This window comes from Pseudochaenichthys georgianus, chromosome 21 (genome assembly GCF_902827115.2).
Source record: "Pseudochaenichthys georgianus chromosome 21, fPseGeo1.2, whole genome shotgun sequence".
NCBI lineage: Eukaryota > Metazoa > Chordata > Actinopteri > Perciformes > Channichthyidae > Pseudochaenichthys > Pseudochaenichthys georgianus.
The window spans coordinates 18,327,146-18,343,535 of NC_047523.1; the positions used below are offsets into that span (position 1 = coordinate 18,327,146).

Genomic DNA, 16,390 nt, shown 5'->3' on the forward strand with positions numbered 1-16,390 from the left:
AATAAAACAATTACGTTAAAGCCAAACCAACTCTTCTCCACTGCCTGTTTTACTGGGCGCTGAGGAAAATGTTTTCACAACACACAAGTAGGATTTCACTAGTTATGTTTTAAGGACCAAATTGCAAGTGTTATCATTTGGTAAAAACCTATATTTCGGTCGACAACAACCTGCATTGCTTTGATCCCTGTCAATAAACGGCTTACTTACAAGCGAGCATAAAAATCACAAAACTCCTTATAGACTTTGACATCGCTTTTTCGTCTCTGGGACTTTGACACTGGGACCTCCGCCTCTCCGCCGTCGTCCCCTGGAAGCCTCTGGTGGAAACCGTTTATCTCCCTGTGAGCAACTGAGTCTGGGGCTTCTCCATCCTCAGGTATCGACGGAGGCAGGACACGACCGTTTATCTCCATACTCGTCTGCAACAGTCCAAATTCACTGCAGAAAATGCCTAACACCTGAATCACAGTCACTGCGGGCGATAGAAGATCCTCTCTGGTTGGTTAGTCAAAGTTTCCAGTAATGGAGATAGCAGTCCAGTCCGCGTTGGGAGCTGTAATCCACATAGCAAGAAGGAGACCCAAACACTAATCAGACTGCGCTGGGAGGACTCTCCCTCTCTCTCTCTCTCTCCCTCACACACACACCCTCTTTCTCTCATTCCCACATCAACTCTTTTTCTCTCACATACTCACACACTCAGTTTCCCCTCCTGTCACACTCACTGTCTATTCTGGGGCAGGCTCCTGAAACTGAAGAGCCCACCCTGACGCCTGCCATGGACGAGGTCACTGTGTGCGCACACACACACACACACACACACACACACACACACACACACACACACACACACACACACACACACACACACACACACACACACACACACACACACACACACACACCACACACACACACACACACACACACACACACACACACACACACACACACACACACACACACACACACACACACACACACACACACACACACACACACACACACACACACACACACACACACACACACACACACACACACACACACACACACACACACACACACACACACACACAATTTTTATTTGAATGTTTTGCATCCCTGGTAACTCGTCTATGGCTCATATCTATGTGTGTGTGTGTGTGTGTGTGTGTGTGTGTGTGTGTGTGTGTGTGTGTGTGTGTGTGTGTGTGTGTGTGTGTGTGTGTGTGTGTGTGTGTGTGTGTGTGTGTGTTTGGTGTTAAACAGCTGGAACTCTCAGCTTTCTGGTAAATATAACAATGTGGCTCCAACTCCAAGTTTTGGGCAAATTGGGAATGTCACACAAAAGGCAGAGACGATAAAGTCAATCATTAAGATAGAAGCAGAACAGTTACAATATTTCTTTTTACTTGAGTCATTGCAAAACACACTGGAGATATTGTCTTATCAGAGATGATTAGGTATATGTTAATTACATGTTTATACAGTGACTAATCAATGCTGCAATGTTTGGTCCCTGAACTGATTTGAGTTTCCTTTGTTGGTTGTGTTCGTTCCAAATGTATTGTAACACACCTACTTGTAAACCATGTTGTGTTTGTTTATTGGCTGCTTAATGTAAAGCATAATGTAAATATGGTATGTGTCTTCTCCAAATGGAGCAACTTGAATATCAGTTTGGAACAACTATCTAAAGCGGTATAGATCTACAATTATAAAATATGTTAATCGTCCTCTGAAATCCCATGTTGGTCAAAAGACATTCCCTTAAACCCACAGATCTGAGTCTCCTCTGGGTAAATGGTAGCTCTTTATGTGGTTAAACTCTGCTGGCATCTCAAATTATTGACCACTTCCAGAAACCATCAAAAAAACACAAAGCCAGATCTGGAAATACACTGCAGAGAGACACACATGTTTGACATGCTCCAATGGAAAGCAGCTGTGGGTTAATCCTGCAAAGCTACGGGATGTGCAATGAACACATCGGTCTTTAAAAAGTCAAAACAATGTGCCTGTGTGTTTGTGTCAGTGTGTGTCCAACCCCCGGGTGCCTCTATTATTTTACAGTCTTCTGAATTACTCCATAATTCTACAAATAGACACCTAGTGGAGCCAACTCCAAACTCGGTGCTGGCAGCTGCTGTTTTCTGTGCATGTGTGAGAGTTTGTATACATAGTAGGGGCCAACTCTATGTTCTCTAAAAGAGCTACAAAACTAGATATAACATCCAAAGCATCCATTCATATTTTTATTTTGTATTATTGTTTTTCATTAGGGGGCGATTGGTCCCTGAAATGCATCATATTTTCTAAGTGTGTGTATTCTTTCGAGGCGACTCTAAACACAAACAGTGGTGTATTGTTGTGTAATAATTAGTATAGTGTGTCAATAGTGTGAAAGGGTCGTGCCACTAGAAAAACACCTCCCTTTTTAACACTATTTTAAGTATTTAGTCTCTATCAAGAAAATGTTATAATGTGATAAAAGTGATAATGAACCATGTCACCAGGCAACATCTTCAGCTTCAGGAGCCTTTTCCAAAACAGAACAATGACTGCAGAGAAGTCTTGTGCTCTCAGCCTGGGCTCGGTTGAGGATCTCCTCCACTTGGAACCACTGTTGAGTGACTGGGGTATAATGGACAGAGGGTGGGGGCTCAACAGGAAACACATGTAATCTTTCCAACAGATTACAGACCTTGCCATGGTTCCACCCAAAAAACAGAGCTTTGGAACTCAGCCCACTGGTGTCCATAATACCAAATATTCACATTTAAACTGTTCTAATGAACTTCAGTTAAACATTTTTAGGTTTTAAATACATACATTTGAGAACAAATAGAGCTCCACACTGTTTTTAATACTTTAAACAACAGCTATTAACAAGTGATTAGACAACATTTTTCCGCAAGCTAAGAGTAATGATATGAGTGTCAACCTGATCTTAAAAATGGCTACAGCAACTGTCAGCAGCAGACAAGGTGTCTCTGGTGTGCACCCCCCCCCCCCTGCAGGATAGGATTTTGAGACTTCCTTATGGGGTCATAAAAGGTCACTGAGGAGGTTACAGGCAGGTCACTTGGAAAATGACAGAAAATGTAAGGGGGGATTTGTGCATTTAATCAAATGCAGTTATTTACATCAACATGTGTGTGCTTGGCTCCTAAAGTCAGACATATTTGGCCCAATAACAAAACCAAACAAAAGTATTCTTGAAAAACTAATATAATAAATGGGAATAAGTAGGCTAAACAGAAAGACATAGAATGTTGGAGTCTTAAAAACTAAAACATTAAATAAACGTCAATGCCAAGGAAAATGGTGCATTCACATATTGGATGGTCCCATCTCCCCATTTGGGAATCAGTTTTTATGACTTTAGCCGTTTGTGAACTTTAGGATGTGTTGTATTTTATTGCTCAGAGTGTTTAAACAACATGCTGATAGCTGTTCCCGAGTTCATGCTGATAGCGGATCCCCTGGTGGGGTGTTCACCCAAACCTCCCAGTAAGGAACCACTTGTTCCCTTTATTACGACACCACATTAGCTAAAGTGAAACAATTTGTGTATCCATCCCGCGAATCTGCTCCAAAATGGGTTCTTCCTTGGCCCATGCTACCCGCCTCCACCAAGTTTAATACAAATCAGGCCAGTTGTTTTCCTGTAACACTGCTGACAGACAACATGCACACAGGTAAGCCAAACCTTGCAACATTTTAAACAAATTAGACCCTTCTTAACTGTCAATGCTGCAAAGTCATACCTCCACTGTATGATTCTATCCCACATTGAGTACTGTTTGACAAACTGGTCGTTTGCTTGAGCCACAAACCTGAAACCCATAGAACAGCTGTACAAGAGAGCTATCAAGGTGTTTGACAGAAAGCCACATTCATACCACCACTGTCCCATCCTTGATAAACACAATTTCTTGAGTTTTGACAATTTTAAGTCTTTTAAAAGTATGTGCTTTTTTTATAAATGTTTACATGGACTGCCCCCCCCCCCCCCCTCCCTTAGGGGAATTCATCCACACAAAACACACTGGACGCTGCACTAGGTCAGAAACCAGAGGAGACTGTGAGGTCCACCGTAGAGACGGAGCACTTGTGGACAAAATGTCCTCCATTAAATGTCCTCCATTAAAGGCAGCTCATTGTGGAATAGCCTCCCAACTGAGATACGGGATTGTCCCACTCTCAATAGTTTTAAAGGTCAACTCAAAGAATGGTTGAGAAACAAACAGACGTGCAATCACCTCTAAATGCACTTTCACACAGGGGTATCTCCCCTTGCACTTTATGTAGCTCTTGTATCCTCTCTTGCACTTAATATGTCGTTGCTGCCATAGTGTACTGCCATGTGGTAAATACGTGTGTGTGCTGCTCTTGCTCTTTTTGCATATCATGTATTTTTTGCTATGTTTACAAATGTCATGTTCTTATATGTTGTATGTCAGGGACTACGGATGGAAATTAGCTCAAAGCTCAAATCCGGCATATTTACACTTTATTTGTCTAAAGTGTTCATTAATGTGCACTGTCCCTGTTCAAATAAACGATTAAATGAAACCAAGTAACTACAAACTAAAAGAGAATTATATTTAATGCAGTGTTCTTTATGATGGTACACATCATGGACCCCCAGGGATGATAAGACAAGGGTTTGTTTCTAATGCAAGGCTTATGGAAAATATCACTGCTTGATCTGCTTGGCACAATGACAGTGCGTATGTGCCGAGGGTTTAACTCCATTCACTAGTTGATCCTGGAAGTATTTGTCTTTAGTTGGTGGTCAATTTGGATTAGTCAGATACACTTGTCATGTAATCCCTCATGGTTTCTTGAGCCAAAAATGATGTATTTCTTCATATTGATTGAACCCTTTTAGGACAGATAAAGATATAAATATACATGATACCACATTTCTTTATAAGTAAGCCACAAAAAACTAAAATGTATCATAAGAGGTTGGGTCATATCAGCCCATAACTCAGTGACATTTCAAATAACTGAGTCAATCCAAAATGTTTCCTGTATTGTTGGGGGAAACAATAAAATACGGATAAAATAAATGTGCAATACAGGACATGTCTGTTTGAAATGAGGTTGGCTTAATAAATCTGTATCTTCAGAACATTTTCCAGACCCATGCAACAACTGTGACTCTCATCCGGAGCGAGACGACCAGATTCAGGCCAAAGGAACAAATCGAACACACCCTGCTCACACACTGTGTCAACAGAAACCACTCATATGAGGGCTGCTTGGGGAAAACCATTTTTCCTTTGGTAAGGCATGAAAGTACACACACTAGAGTACACACATACAAACATGCAAACACACACGTAAGACTCAGTGACACACATCCATTTACTAAGTGTGCAAACATAATTCATGACTAACATTTCCTTTATTCCCCACGCCCATGTGACAAGGGTCAGAAAACACTTCACTGTGCAGGACAGCCAGGAACACACACAGAGCTATCAAAGCTATCTTTCAGCACTAATGTAACTCTGGAACTCACTCCCACAAACCATCAGAGACTGTACTGACCTCCCCACTTTCAAAACACTGACCAAAACACCTCTTCAGACCGGCTTTTAATGTGTGAATAATGTTGTGTTGCTTTAATATTTTAATTCCATTTTTTACATTTGATTTCCTATTTAATTCCACTATAAAGTGTCTTTGAGCATCTGAAAAAATGCTTAGAAATTAAATGTATTATTATTATTATTATTATTAATGTCTCAGAAGCAATTAGTATTAAAGGAGCTATCTTGCTCAATTACAGTCTGATTTAAGATACAATGTTGCTCGTTAAGCAAGTTATTTTGGCACATTTGAAAGACATGTTGGACATGATTACATCTGCTTTCACACTTCGATACAGTCTTGCCATTTATTGACAACGGTGCTTGTAAGTATGGAAAGAAGATGCTTTGTGGACTTGGTTGTGTGCCAATATGATTTTGGCTGTCATTATCATAACTACATATTTGTTCAAATCCACACAGAATGGGATTCTTAGTTTTTTTTGGTCAAAAGTTATAAAAGTATATTTTCTTCCTCACAGGTTTCTTTGATTCCGACCCTCTTGTTTTCCCCTCTCATTGTTTCTGCTACAATTGTGGTTGATCGTAGTCCTGTCATTTATTGATGTAACCTCCTTTAGAAATAAACGGAATGCTTGGTTTGAAGCAAACAAGCAGAAATTCCAGAAAACTCAGAGGAGTTTCCGACATTTCTGAGGCTGAGGCTTTGCTTGCTAAACTCAGTGACCCGATACCGCCTTAGATAGTATTTCCTCTCAAAAAGTTATGCCTCAATAAATGATTCAAAGTGCAAATTAGGATCAACTTTGCATAAGAGAAATTCAGAACCAGTCTATAGTATCTATCTTTTGCATGTCAGAGGGAATCAGGCTACAAAGCAAGACATGAAGCTCTTGAGTATTTGACCGAAGACACATCTAGAGAGAGCGCCTTCTTTCTGTCCACATTCCTCACATTACTGCATTCCTTTAATCACTTCAGGATTACAAGAACACACGCACGCACACATAAAAAGAGAGAGACTGACAATGAGAGAGCCAGAGAGGTAATTGTGAAAGACATTAAAAAGGCCATCCAAAACTGATGTTCTTGTGTTGTGAAAGGAGCGTTGCAAAAGACTGCACATTGTTCAACGCTTCTGGTCACACAACTTGGAGGAATTCAGCCATCAGCTGCAGTATTTACTGATCAAATACTTCACATCTCTCCGTATCTATCTTTGTCAATACACGACACACAGGAGGAGTTTTCTTCAGAAGTCCTTTGGTAAGGAACACGTTTCTGTAGCAACACAACCAAACCCTCATCACATGGTGCAAGACAGTGTCGATCAGCTCCAGCTAAAATAACACAACCAACCCAAATGTTTAAAGTCAACATTCTTAGAACAAGATATGGCTCACCAAAAATACTTCACAAGACCTAAATGGAACATTCTATTAAAGTCAAAAGATATGGTAGCAAAAATAAGCAGAGAGATGTGTCAGCTGACCCGACGCCGCCACAAACTACTGGTCAACAAGTGTGACACAGCAAAGTAACATTGCAATGAGAGGAAGAAGCTGTGGAGAAAGTGACAGATTTGAAAGCGCATCAGAAGCATTTGAACACAGTATTTTGAAAAAGAATCCAAAACAAAATATCCACAGATTCCTAGAGAGCCAATGGGGATGCTGGTCACTGTGACACACATACAAAATGGCAACTTTTACAAGCCCCGTATGTTTGTTGTTAATTTTTAACATAGATATGGAGCCATTTAAAAACTACTTATCAGAGCTGATTTGTTGCGATACTAGTCATCACAGAACACCTTTAGGTATGAGGAGTACACTGTGGAGTAAAAGTTAGGAAGGACTCACAAGCAGGTGGAGGGGCGATACAATAAATGGTGCCGTTGAATGAACTTTTGTCAAACAGGTTCTTATCAATCATTTGACAGAAGATGAAAAGCTTCCCAGACTCACCCGAGGCTCTCCCCTGCCAGACTTCCATAGCTGTCTGGTCTCTCCTGTCTCCGTCTGTACAAGTCTGAGTTTGACAACTCTTTAAGCCTCAAAGAGTTCATCCCCCCTTCGCCTCCCTTCCTTCCTTCCTTCCTTCCTACTCCTCGTGTACTGAAAGCACTGTAATACTCCAGAGAAAGTGTGTGTGTCAAATAGAAAGATGAAGTCTTGTGCTGTGCTCGTTCCCTCTCTCAAACACACCTCCAGGGCTCACACACCCTTGGTGAAGGACATATTCAGAGGCGTGGTTTCACAGCATGCACACCTATCAGATAAGTGTAGCTCCTCCTCCTGCAGCAGGTAGAGGGGGAATGCCTCGGAGAAAAGGAGAAAGAGTCATATACGGAGAAAAGTGTTGCCCTCTCTGGCCTTTACCCCCACGACTCCATTGACCTCCCACTCTCCCTGGCTCACAAGAGACAATGCAAGCAGTATAAAGGCCATTTCCCACACTAATGGAAAGCTGTAATTGCTAGTTATGTGAAATTGAGATAGACTATAACAAAAAAGAATGATTTAACAATCCAAATATGTATATATGTCCATTCAAATGATCAACATTTGACTGTGATATCTTGTTTCAACAGTTACTATATCACTTTATTTTAAATGTTTGTATTATTATCTTTATTTGTATTCTATTTTCCTGTTTCCTTTTCCTGTTTTTCACTCTGACCCCGTTGCTGATATTAAACGCCTGAATTTCCCCACGGGGATAAATACAGTTCCATCCTATCTTATCTTATTGAGCCCTTCCTAAACTGGAAGTGTGAGGCTTAAACCAATACTTAACAACAATTACACCAGTGTTTTCTTATAATTATTACATGTTTTTAGGGATGCCTAATGCTTGGTCATTTCCTATAGATAAATACAAATCGTTATGTTCAATCATAACAGAAACAGTTAATATGTACAAGATAATAGTACATTTTAGGCAGTTAAATTCACAGGAAATAAAAAAGATGTGTCTAGAGTCTAATTTCATCTATTTAATATTGTGTGCCTATTTGGTTTACTTAATACCTAATAATATAATATAATCAAAAGTAGCATTATTTATATTTACGAATAGGAGTCAGCATTTCAGTCAGAGCAGCAGCTTGTTTAGAAGGCTGGGAACATATGGGTCGAATAAAGCGGCACTCTGCTGAACAATGCCCGCTTATTATGGAGTCATATTTTCAATCATACACCCCTCTTCAATTTGACTCGAGCTCCTTCATCCCCACAGAAACAACAAACGATTGAAAAAAGGGGAAAATGTCAATCTATGAATAATTCATCAAAATGTTATGTGGGAACAAGAGATCCTCCCAAACAGACACAAAACACTGCAGATTTTCAGATGGAGCTGAACGCTGCCTCTGAGGCATGTTAATTACAAGCGAGAAGCTGTGACGTCATCAAAAGCAGCGACGGGATTGGTCAGAAGAACCAAACTAGCAGAATCAACAAGCAGCTAAAGAGAAACCGATGCAAACAGAGCCCTCACTGCAGCTCTGTGGAGAAAACATGCAGTGTGATGAGACAAGTCAATCTGAAATGCACGTCATCATTTAGTCAGTACCTGTCTATCATTATAGATGGCAAAGGAGTGAAAGTGTGATGGTGTTAAATGGCTGTGGGGGTACTAAAGGCTGATACATGTCTCTCCCTATCATACAGACAGGTACATGCCCTATGAACAGCTCACCACCATGCGCTTGCCTTGACCTGTTCAGCATTCCACATGAAAACACAGAAAGTGGCAGCGTAGAATGTGATCGTTGAGATTCAGAATCAGCCTCACCGTAGCGGGACCGACATGTCTGAGTATGCAAGAACATTCATGATGAATCATCGCTTTAGGCTCTATCTGAGATCACCTCACTAACTATTCACTACAGTTGGAATGTGGATTTCCCTTACAATTACATTTAAAAAAAGGTAATTTTCATAACCACATAATTCTACGCTGGTATGTCTTATGGTTATTAAAAGTGACACGCAGTATGCTATGTGCACTGGAACACACACAGTGTTTATGTAAGTGTTTTAGGCTGCCTAATGATGGTAACCCCCTTTATAGGACACCTCCCCATTAACGTGTATAAGTGCTGTTTGTGCACAAAGGTATCTCAGGCCTATGTGTGTGTGTCAGAGCTAATTAAATGCAGCTGTGGGTATTAATAAAGCATTTGTAAAGCTATAATTAATTAAAGTAATGGTCGCAGTGTGGCACTACAGTATGAACCCTCTGAGACCTCAAAGCTAACAGTGCCCCTGGATGGAGTTTTTACTTCTTAGTAATCATTTATTTTGTTGCAAACTCTCACACTGGGTATTTCTCAATCGCGAAGATGCTTGCTTGGGAGCACATGTCTTCAGACAGAGTCACTTCCTTCAGAAGCTAGGCAAGAATCTTTCCTGGTATTCGGAAAACGAAGAGTGGAACAGGCTAGCAAGTGTGCAGGTGTGCGTCATATGAGAGGCCCCGCCTTACATTTTCCGCCACAGATTTGGGGAAATTGGTCTGTGCGCAAAGCATTGTGGGGATTTGAAGGACGCGAAGTCTACCCATGTGCAGCCTCGAAATTACCCCCAAACCAAGGACGCGGCCTCGGTGGAATTCCAAGTTCCGATTATGACCGAGAAATGATATCATGAAAGTTACGGTGCTTATTAAGCATTTTAAAACATAGGTGGTAAGTTGCCAAAGTGCTTTGTTTTGAACGTTCATCAGTATTATAATCAAAAAGAGAAATATGAACGTTAGTTTTTACTGAAATTATCAAATAAAGTCAACATTTCAGTCTTTACTGAGCTGTGTGGAGTTTGTTCAACTTTTAAAAGATGTTTGAATGGTGATATACACAGTGATAGATGTTAAGGACTAACGTTTATAATAAATACATTTGTATTGATTTTAAGATCTTTAGTTCATACAATCATACGTATTGGGATCATTGGTATTAATGTGGACCGGAGGGAGAGGGTGACGAGCAGAAGTTTCACTTTCCTTTTTTATTTCAATTCCAACTTTGGTCATGAAGAATATGTTTCTCTGTTGTCCACGTTCATAAAGCAAAGCAGCAGCATCAGAGCACGGTGCAGAGTCTCCAGATGAGTTTACGGTAGTCCCTCGTTCTTATTAAACATCCATGTTGTAGTCCGCTGTATAGAAAACTGTAGTTTCCATAGTTTCCCCACAGCAGCAGACGCACATTCATGACGTCCGCTGGCGCATCATAAACACGTCGGATAGTGAAAGTGCATTCGGATTCTCTAAAGTACCGCAGTCTCTTCTCCTAAATCCTTTTGAATTCTCCTATCCACTATCCCTTAACCCCGTGACGTTTCACTCAGAGGTCAAGGAATAGACGATAGGGTTAGAATTTAGGAGCTGATCTTTGGACTATTCGACTGCAGCCGGGGCCTCTGTTAAAACAGAGCAGACATTTTCAAGAAGATGCCCCTGAACCAACACCTCTGCCACATGAGTGCACTGCCACCGTGTGGACACCACCGGTACAACAGCTAATCTATCAGCTTTCAGGCATGTTGGTACAATTCTCAGATCTGAATGGAAATTCTCAGAACGACTTGTTTAATCCAGATAATCTAGCCACATGTGAAGATCGTAAAAGCAATTCTCAATCTTGCAAACAAATTACAAATGCTTTGGCACATTCATTTACAATGTATTATAGTGGTTCTCATTTTAAAAGTCTTCAACCTCTCAGCATCAGTTCAGTCTCTCAGTTCATTGCATTAGTCAAAATGGTTTGTTGTCAACATATATCAATCTTATCTTCTATACATTTTTGTTTATTTCATGTTGTAAATGTGTGCTGTATTGATGAATTAATACATTTACTAAAGAAGGAGAATGCGTAAAGCGTTAGATCGACCAAGCATCAACCAGTAAGTTCATATATCTACATTTCAACTTTTTTTTCATGCAGTGCTGTCAACGGTTGTTTGTATCACAATGACAAGGTCTGTCTGTTAAACGTGCAAATGTTACGGATATTCCTATAGAAGTATACGAAGGAAAAGAGCAACATATCTAGCACAAATCACTGTTGTGTTTGTGTTATTAGGAATCTTCTCAAAGTCAAAATACACAATGCAATATTCAAAAGGTTCACAGACCGAGGTGAGCATGCAGCTCCTTAAACAGTGTAATACCAAAACATAGCCTGAAGAAAGCAATGGAGCCTAATTTGCTGCTTCAATTACAAATAGTTTAAACGTTAACATAAAATCTTCTTACCAGCGCTTTGTGACCAACCGTAGTGAGGATATTTGTCGTTGTTGCTCAAGTCGCTTTGCTGTCACTGCAAACACTCTTAATGCCGCTATCTTAGTCTGCAAGACCACATCACTTCCTGTTTGCTGTGGTGTGTGAATGTGTGTCCCGACTTGTGTCCGTGTGCCAGTATGTGTGTGGGAGATGGGTGGACGTAAAGCCAGCATACACACTTGTAGCCCTGTGTGTGTGTCGTGTTGCAGGGTGGTGGTGGGGTGTGAGGAGGGGGGAGATTCAGGGAGATGAAAGAAGGATCCGGTAGTTCTCATAGACCTGCCATGTTATCTCTCCAGCTTCAATGGTGAGAGGTTAAACCACGTTACCACACACACTGACTGCCACTGGCACAGTATACCCACTGGGAGTGAGGATGATCCATTATAATCATGGGTGTGCCTTGAAATATGAAACCAAGCTTTGTCTTCACTGACTGTTTCGCAACTATTTTGGGCTGTTAACATGACAACAACATAATAAAGTAATCGAGTTGGAGGAACTTTGTTGGTGTTGGCTGTCTAACTAAAGAAAATAGGTAAATAGGAATAAAGAAAACGTTCAAAACCCCTAAACTAAATGCCACATGTTTACACTTAAATGTACAATGTATTAGTAGGAACACAATGCAGATTACAGAATAAGGATACAGGGCTCGACATTAAGGACTGCCCGATGGCCCGGGGCCATCTAGTATTTAGCTCGGGCAATGAAGCCTCACCTGCTGGTTGCCCGACCGGGCAATCTATTATGCCAGTATCATGCAGCTCGCGGATCCAGTAATGAGTGACCCGACAGTAAAACTAAACATATCTATAACTAGTTTAGGTAGTTAAAATAGCTACGTGTGATATTCTAAACTGAAGTGTGTGTTTTATTCCGCTCACCGCTACAGGTGATCATGCAGAGCTGATCTCTCTCTCCCGTCAGATTAGACTTCACTCGCGTCTTTGTCCATATCGATCAGATCCAGCTAGTTCTAGCTAATGATATGACTACCTGCTTATTAAAAGACACCTAAACAATAAGTGTCGCAATGCAACTGGGTGAGGCCACAAAGTATAGCGCAGCATTATGCATTTGTTTACATGCCCACCGGAACCCCAAGGCATTACCAACAGATCAACGCACAATCAACCCACACAGGACATCTCTTTCTCCATATTACGTGTTAGACATTAGAATTGACTCTTCTTGTCTGTCACATACTCTTCTTGTCTGTCACATAAGTGGCGCAACTGAAGCGGTATTGCGCTAAAGGGAAATTATTTTGACCGAAGAGATTTAGATTTGCCGGCTAACGGGAACTCAGACGTCCCATTTTGTGTGCTTCGCGGATGCGCTCGGCTCCTCTCGACTGCTGCTCGGGTCTGCCCGGTCAGCTTCCGGATGAGGAGGCATTCGTTCGACCAACTTACAGTAGATAACATTACAAACATTTTTAACAAGGGCCATAATAGTGTAAATAATGTTTGTTTTGGCAGTTATAACTGAATGTAATGTTTTCTACTTTTTTACATCTGGGAAGGCATTTGCCTTCATCAGATGGAAAGTGTTTTGACCAACAACTTGAGTATTTCTTAAAGATATGCAGCGCATGCAATCGAGCAAACACAACAAGAACAAACAAACAAGTGAAATGAAGAATAAAATTGTACAATATAATATTGTGGTGGTTCATCTTATAATTCAGTCTAGAGAATGCACCAGACAGCATCTAAGACCGACACAAATCTAAATGTTCGAATCTAGGGGGAGGCCCCTCAAACCCTTCGTGCGTCATTTCGTCCGCGCGCATTTTTCAGGGCAATCTCTATTGGGCTCAGGGCCATCTGTAAATTAGCTTAGATGGCCCACAGGGCTATCTCCCAAAATCCTTAATGTCATGCACTGGGATATTAAGCAAAACAAAACTAGTAACTACATTTTAATAGCAATATAGTCAGACTGCAAATCCATATGTTGACTCATCCGCCAATTCCTCTTTTGATTTACTGATTTAGACTAACTGTTTGATATATAAAATATCACGAAAAAGGTTTAAAAAAATCCATTGCAGATTCTTAAAGTCCAACATGACATATTTGAATTTTCCTAGTATCAGTATACAAAAAAGATTCCGTGTTTTCTCAAAGATTCTGGTATACTTATTACTAACATGTTTTTATAACTTGTCACTGTTAACTAGAAGGATGACTTCGCTGAATGACACGCTGCCTTAACACAAGCAACTCATTGTTTCCAGTGATTTATCCGGGAGTATAGCAGAAATGTTTAGAAGTAGGATAGAAATAGCATGACATAACAATTTGAAGTTCCCTTTACACACACACCATGCAGGAGGAACTGCTGCAACCATTGCCTCTTGTTCCACACTTCCTTCTGCCTCAATAAGCAATAAACACTTCTTCACACACCACATGCATCAAGTTCGTACACACACACACACAGTCCAAATCCTAAATCACACAAGTGCACCGCTCTTCCAAACAAGGACAAGTCCACACTGGAGGAGCCCGGGACATTCTTCTAAGCTCTGGTTGTATCAACACAGTGTAGAATCAGATGAAAATGTAATACGTTGGGAATGCAGCAGCAGCGATCCTCAGGCCTTTCAAAGACATGCCCTCTGACAGCTTTTAGTGTCCAGAGAGCTTTATAAAAGCCAGATTCATCCCGGGCCATAATTAACTCAGCGGTGCACACAGTAGCATTCACACTGGTGGAAAATAATACGGCTCTTTAAAGCAGTCCCCCGGGAACGGATGGTCAGGAGGGGTTCAGAAAAAGCAATAACTAGTGTCCAGTGAGGTTCTGTGGACATTCCTGTGCAGGGAGTAGAATGATTTGTAGAACATAGAGGATCGTCCTCCTTCTTCCTTTACATTTGTATTTTGGCTGCATTGTTGCGAGTGTATCACTCCTGTCTAAAGTGTGAGAGCGGTTCAGGTATTTCATTATTACAACTTTTGCTTATATAATATGCAATTGGAGATTCTCCCAAACTGTCACTGTGATTATTTGTTTTAAGCTAGACGTGTGGCTAATGGAACACCTGCTAAAGCTAGGATTTATTTTAGTGGGCAGAAGCATGGAAATTGAAAAAGCAACTAAAAAAATAAGGAGATTTGTTTCTTAAGTCTAACACAGACATCTGCTAATTGTAATACAATAGCGAGATATAATATTGAAATACATGTGCATTTGTTAGCAATCTGAAATAAAAACACCAGTACAAACGGACAATGTAAAAGTAATTTACTTAATGTAAGGGAATTCATTCTGATCATCAAGATAACAATTGTTTTACAATAACTATGTGATTTGTTCAATCATCACAGTAATATAGAAATGTAATCCCTGTTGCCTCTGTGGCATCCTACTTGTAGAACATGATTGCTGTATTTTTGGAAATATGTTACATAGCATGATGAAAATATCAAAACAGCCCAATGGGATACAGGTGACTTTCTCAACAGAAAGATGCTCTTCAATCCAACCACAATATAACATCATAATTTTAAATGGATAATCGGTCCACGAGACCGTTAGATACTGTTCACTTCTGTATAGATCTGATACACACCACGGATATATCATTATAGAACATTTTGATCACTTAAAATACAGTCTTTCCCAACTAAAAGCTTTCATCATGAAGACGGTAGAGGGCGCTAGCAAGCACTTTAACTGAGTCTGAGATTGTTGCTTTACAACATTATAAGTAACTAAGCTACATTAGCTAGCTCCAAAGAGTTAGTGTGTAGCTAATGTAACAACAACTTTCCGGGATAAAAGACCGTTTTTCTAAAATGTTTTATCCAACAGTTTTCCCTGAACCATGAGAGAATGGAACAAACCGGGGCTGCGTCTTTTTTCATCCATCGAGAAACTGTCAACTTCCCAAGTTTTCGGGCAAAAGTCTCTTTTAGGGAAACACTTGTAAAACTTCTCACTTACCCGTTCGTCATTTCGGTGATGCCGAGCATGACTCCGCTCTCTCCCGGTCCAGGCTGAGGTTTTCCGCCTCCAGTTGCAGATGTACAGATGTTTGATGTCTGGGATGTATTATTGGTTTCCTCTCAGAGAGCAGAATGGCGAAGACGGGCCTCGCCTCTGTTCACAAATCGTTAAATCAGACTCAACTGAATACTGCACTTCCGGTTCTGATTTTCAAAGTAAAACCATTCTTATAATGCTTGAAAATGTCTTTCAACTGAGTCCAGATTTATATTTTTGTTAAAAATAAACAACGAACTAAATTAAAATAAAATACCAACACATGACACATTATAAGTATTATACTATAAGTTTCATTAAGACGTGTTTTAAATCAGTGATTACAAACTACTCCATACAGCATGTTTACAATAAAAACAAATAATAAATAAGAATGACGAATATAAAATATGAAAATAATGTTTTGAATAAATTGAAAATGATTCACATTTGATATTGACATGTAATAATGCTGGTTTTGGTTTAATATCTGTTCAGCTATCTGTGACATGAGCACATGTTCACAAAATCAGCTTAATCTGATT

General features: G+C 40.3%; 1 protein-coding gene across 5 annotated transcripts in view; it reads right to left on the reverse strand.

Moving 5' to 3' along the window:
- LOC117466506 (LIM and senescent cell antigen-like-containing domain protein 1) overlaps positions 1–15,959 on the reverse strand; it is a 29,025-nt gene extending 13,066 nt beyond the window's left edge. Inside the window, exon 1 of one of the 5 annotated variants that reach the window (XM_034109791.2) lies at positions 211–765. In XM_034109791.2, coding sequence (XP_033965682.1) covers positions 211–416 — 206 coding nt within the window. In that variant the 5' untranslated portion in view covers positions 417–765. Of the gene's footprint in view, positions 1–210; positions 775–7,519; positions 7,747–11,816; positions 11,921–15,806 lie in introns of those variants that run through there. The other 4 variants (XM_034109793.1, XM_034109790.1, XM_034109792.2 and 1 more) reach the window with 4 other exon arrangements.
- Positions 15,960–16,390: the final 431 nt, after the last annotated feature.